At 43.7% G+C, this 5,556-nt stretch overlaps 1 protein-coding gene across 2 annotated transcripts in view; it reads right to left on the reverse strand.

Annotated features, from left to right (window-relative positions):
• LOC110284858 (desmocollin-3) overlaps positions 1-4,352 on the reverse strand; it is a 44,626-nt gene extending 40,274 nt beyond the window's left edge. For both annotated transcript variants that reach the window (XM_021150799.1, XM_021150800.1), the window contains exon 1: positions 4,112-4,352. In XM_021150799.1, the coding sequence (XP_021006458.1) occupies positions 4,112-4,180 (69 nt within the window). In that variant the 5' untranslated portion in view covers positions 4,181-4,352. The remainder of the gene's footprint in view (positions 1-4,111) is intronic.
• Positions 4,353-5,556: the final 1,204 nt, after the last annotated feature.

Below are 5,556 nucleotides of genomic sequence, written 5' to 3' on the forward strand. Positions count from 1 at the left end.
GAAGAAAGAAGGAAAAAAGGAAGGAAGGGAGAGGAAGGCAGAGAGAGAGAGAGAGAGAGAAAGAAAGAAAGAAAGAAAGAAAGAAAGAAAGAAAGAAAGAAAGAAAGAAAGAAAGAAAGAAAGAAAGAAAGAGGAGGGAGGAAGGAAGAAAGGTAATACATTTTAAAATACAACATGCAAAAACGTGATGAATTGATTGACTACTTGAATTTAAAGAAAAAACATTAAAAGGAGAACTCTTAAGAGTAACTTCAAATATCTGATTGAAAGAAAATTTAAAAAGCCTTAAAATATAACAAGCTTTGGGTTTTTTAACATTCCTATATAAATTTTACAAGTGATGTCATTGCTCAACTAGCAGAAATATCATTAAATTCTAACTTAAAGATCTCATGTCAAATGGAGAGTGAGAGACTAAAGCTATCTGCAATTTTTTTAAATTTTGAATAGTTCAGTTTTGTGAGTTGAACACAGAAAAGAGACTTCCTTCATACACCTTTTCCACAGAAGGCAAATGCAGCTACCAAATGGGATTGGGTGTGGCTCAGCTGTACAGTGTGTTTTCCAGCACAGGCAGAGCCCTGCATTCACTAGCCAGAGGCACAGAAGGAAAATGGCGATTGATGCCTTGACTGAGCAGAGTGATCAACACTGGAATTTAAACCTTTCCTTTCTTCTGTGGACAATGATCCTTGACAGAACAGAAACACTAGCATTTGAATTCCGCCTCAAGGATAAATTCTGCAGCCTACAACTTGGTAGTCGCAGTAGTTAGATGATTCTACTACATTTTCTCCTGACCAACATCATTTTAAGAGGGGAATTCAAGTTCAGTGAGAAGAATGACTATCCACAGGTCTCCAAAGATGCCTTATATGGCAGGCACCAGGCATGAGGATTACAACAGGGGCAAAAAATACACATAGCCTTGTATTTGTTCCATAGTCATGGTTGCTCTTAGACACAGTCATTTCAGTATGACTATTAACAACCTCTTTTAAAACATGTCAGTTAACAAGTACGAGGCTGGGGGTTCACTGGGCATGGGAAAGTCTAGCTGAAAATGAATCAGTCTAGTCTGATTTTCTTTTCTTTGTTTTATTGGAATGTAGAATCTGACTATGTAGCCTCACAGGTCTAAAGTCTGCTGTATAGATCAGGCTATGTAAACTAGCAGTCTTCCCAAGTCTGCCTAGAGGGTGCTGTCATTAAAGACGCATGCCGCCATGCCTGGCTTAAACTAGCTTTCATATAATTAGGCTTTAAAATAAAACTGCTTTTCCTTTACTTACTTTATTTGCTTAAAACACCTCTCACTCATAAATCAAAATACAACCTAAAAAGATAGAAGGCATGTTTATCAACATCTGTTGCAGGTAACTTTATACACTCCAGGGAGGGAAAGTAGAGGATGGATAGGTGACTGCTGAAAAGGGAGTCCTTTTAGGAAAATGGCGACTGTCTTCACATGCATACCTCTTATCAATTACAACAGCTAATGAGGCTTCAAGCACAGACTCAGTGTGGAGAATAGCACTAAACATAAATGCTAATGATCCCATTGCCTGCCACATACAGAAAACAGTTCACCTGGTACTGTTTCCTGCTAATCTGCTGTTGCATTGGACAGGTAGGACACTCTAAAAGTAATGCTTAAGAACCTTCATTAACAGTGAGACGTTTGGTTTCATCCTGTTTGTTTTCCTAATTTGACTCTTTCTCCCCCAGCTGTACTTGGTGGCAATTCGGAGTCTGGGTAGACAAGAGATGCAGAAACCTGCCAGTTGGAAAGATTTCTCCATTTGCCAGTAGCTGGGTAGACTGGCTGTTGGAGATGTTCAGAGTCTTTGACCTGTGATAGACTTGCTCTGAAAAGTCCTCCTCAAAACAGGCCACACTGTTGGTAAAGTTCCATTACTACCCTTTAGGGAATAAAGATGTTTCTAAAATGCTCCTGTTAATATTATGCTCAAAGGCCACTGAATCAAAAAAAAAAAAAGTGCAGTCATGAAATTTAACAAGTTTGTAAGCTGGAAGTTACTGTTGAGACAAACTACCAATCTGTGTGCATGTCTGATTTCAGAGTCTGTGTTTAAACTCTGGGAAATTCCTGTTAGTTTCTTTCTTCCTTCCTTCCTTTCTTCCTTCCCTTCTTTCTTCCTTCCCTTCTTCCTTCCTTCCTTCCTTCCTTCCTTTCTTTCTTTCTTTCTTTCTTTCTTTCTTTCTTTCTTTCTTTCTTTCTTTCTTTCTTNCTTTCTTTCTTTCTTTCTTTCTTTCTTTCTTTCTTTCTTTCTTTCTTTCTTTCTTTCTTTCCTTCCTTCCTTCCTTCTTTCCTTCCTTCGTCCTTCCTTCCTTCCTTCCTTCTTTCCTTTTCTTCTTTCCTTTCTTTCTTCCATATATTATAACCTGACCACAGTTTCCCCTCCCTCCTCTCCTCTCTGTCCCCACTTCCCACCTCCCTTCTCCCTTAGATTCACTCTTGTTAATCTTCAGAAAAGAGCAGGGATCCTGGGGATCTCGACCAAACACAAGGTAACAGTTACAATGAGACTCGGCACACACCTCAATCAAGGCTGAAGGAGGCAACCCTAGGTAAGAAGGAAAGGGTTCTCAAAGCAGGCAAAAGAGTCAGCGTCACCCCTCTGTACCCACTGCAATTCCTTTTTAATAACCGTGAGAGAACATGCCGTGACACAGAGAACAAAACAGAGTCTCTTTTTGTTTCCTAATTCCTTACTAAATGAAACTGTAAAATACCAAAGTCATATTTTTAAACGAAAATGTTGGAAATTCATCTGAGCATATCTATCCCAGAAGAACATGGCATTTGAGGAGGGCTTATTTACAGTCAGTCAAAACCCCAACTCTTAGTGTTTCAGCGGCAGATGAGTGGCTCTATTTATGATTTTTCTGGCTCATGAATTTCAGATCATGAGTATTAGTCTGATGTCTGCAACTTCCTGTTTTAAAAGGGATAAACTTGGGCCCTCCTGCCAGAATTAGCCAAGAGTCAGTTAAAGTGGTTCATGTCTGTAATGCCAGCATAGAGAAGGTGGAGGCCATCAGATCTGGAAATCAAGGCCATCCTTAGCTACATAGCTAGTTCAAGGCCAGCCCGAGCTGCTCTCAAGCAAACAAGGTTCTGAATAGCACAATGGACCAACTCCCTCGTCAGATAGAGTCCTCGGGCCCTCTGAACTTGCCTGTCTTTGGAGCATCGAAGTGGTAATGTCCTCAGTCACTTTATGTATGTCACTCAAACGAGCTGGGACAGGACTGAAGTTTTACAGGTTACCATGTGGTCAGAACTCCTCATTTTCCACATCTAGTCTCCCTAGCTCTAGAAAACTGTCAATAACTTCTTTTCCAGGAAGATGACAAGCTCAACTCTGGGTTTGGATGACACAGGAGATAAAATGATATGTTCTACATAGGAACAATGCCTTCACGGGACCCAGCTGCAACTCTAGTCCCATTGTCTGCCCATGAACTCCAGTACAACCCTTCAGCAGCCTTCCCACACCTGGATCTCTGGCACACAGGTGAGCAAGCAGGCGTGGGAATGGCAGCTCCGCCAGCCTTTTGAGTAATCTTTTAAGGGAGGCATAGCTGAAATCACCATTTCTCAGAGACAGGCCCAGGACAGCATTCAGGGACACAGCACTGGGCCTGTACTAGGTTGCTGGGCTCAATACACATCTAGGGAGAAGAAGTCCCTGGAGTTTCACCACATCAGCCTTTTGCTAAGTCGATGATCCTAAATACCCTCCCCAAAGCACACCACACACACACACACACACACACACACACACACACACAAATATACACACCTGTCTTCGTTGCTTTTGACTCACATATTTACTGCCCACTGTGACCAAGACACCAGCGTGCCCAGAAGCTAGAGGACAAGCTCTAAATCAGAAATCTCCTCAAATAAAATCTCCTCAAATAACTTTTCGCCTATCATTCCTCCACAACCAACTTGAACCACTCAAGAAATAACAGACACTCAACTCATTGCTTGTCCTTTTGAGTCCCCGCAGAGACCAGAAAGGACCTTTTCTCCTTTCCCATCTGGGTCCCCATTCTATTGCACCCATGAGTGACTCACCCAGAGGGTCAGCAGCAGCGTCGTGCATAGTGCCCTGCACTGTGGGCTCCGGAACTCAGGAACCGCCATCGCACAGTGCACCCTCAGGAGGACGCAGGCGGGCGCCAAGCAAGGACTCTAAGCCTGGGCACAGGAGGGTTTCGGCAGCAGCTTGCCGAGAAGTCGTCCTGGCCTCTCTCAAGCTTCTTCGCCCAGGAGCGGTGTTCTCGCCTGAAACTGGATTGGACCGAGGAGACGCTGGGTGGCCCCTCCTAGTTATTTCTCAAGTTTTATCACCTCCAGGGCCGCCTTGGAGATGCCTGAGCCTGCCCTGAGCTCCCCGCGGCCGCCAGGGAGCTCACTCCCAGGAAAGCGGTCCGGGTCCACCCTTTGCCAACTCTCCCACACCCCTTTTCTGCCCCGCGGGGTTGCCGCCCAACCTTACCCGCGTCCCTTTCGCTGATACTGTGCTGAGCATCCCCACTACGGAACCTGGAGCCGCCTGCTCTGACTCTACTCTGGATGCCAGGAACACCTGATCTGATCATAGGATCCTCCCATCCAGCCCATTGCTGTGCAAAATCTGGGCAACCTCTTCACACGTTGAAACAAAACCCAGGTAGTCTCTCCAAACCTCATTAACATTTTTAAATAAACCACTGAAGGAAAATTGTCCCGAATGCCATGGATTTTCTGTGCCAGATATTAAAATCAGAGAAAAGAAGTGCTTACCTGACCGTTTATCCGCACCCAAACCTAAAAAAAAAACAAAACACTTTGTGCTTTAATTACTCACAATATTTGTGGCAGAGAGAGGGGAGAGGGAGAGAAGGAGGGAGGGAGGGAGGGAGGGAGGGAGGGAGGGAGGAAGAGAGGGAGAGGGGTCAGAGAGATTTGTTTTTTGCATGTTCACTAATTGGTCAAATGGGTTTTCCTTTTTCTTTTTCCTTTTTTTCTTTTCAATGTGATTGTACTAACATAATAAAGTTTCGAATGTGGTTACAGGAAAATCTCCCAAGCAAAGTGCTCAGTAAAATGGGGTTTCTTCATCATTCAACAGACATTTACAATTGTCCAAGGGCTGGAGAAAGCATTTACACAGACCCAGTTTTTTTCCAAAGTGACTCGAAGTTTAGGTGGGAAGACCCTTGGGCACTGGTTTGTCACAATAAGGGCCTTTGGAGCTCTGCTGGCAGAATTCATGAAGAAATCCTTGTCAGATGTATTGCTGATCTTCAAAATGCATTCAAAATTCTTGGTCAGACCCATGGATCAGTGCACAGTAATGTGGTAATTATGTGACTGCCTTCATTCTCCCTCCCCTGATTACTTCTGAGAGCTTCTGTATCTAAGCCACGTGCTCCCTCAAAGTGTGAGGCTTCCCTGAGCTCTCAAGATTCAGACATGCCTAGATTTAGCTTCATGGTCTTCTTCCTGATCTGTGTAAAACACCATCAGCAGAAGTC

Source organism: Mus caroli, chromosome 18 (assembly GCF_900094665.2).
Source record: "Mus caroli chromosome 18, CAROLI_EIJ_v1.1, whole genome shotgun sequence".
Lineage (NCBI taxonomy): Eukaryota > Metazoa > Chordata > Mammalia > Rodentia > Muridae > Mus > Mus caroli.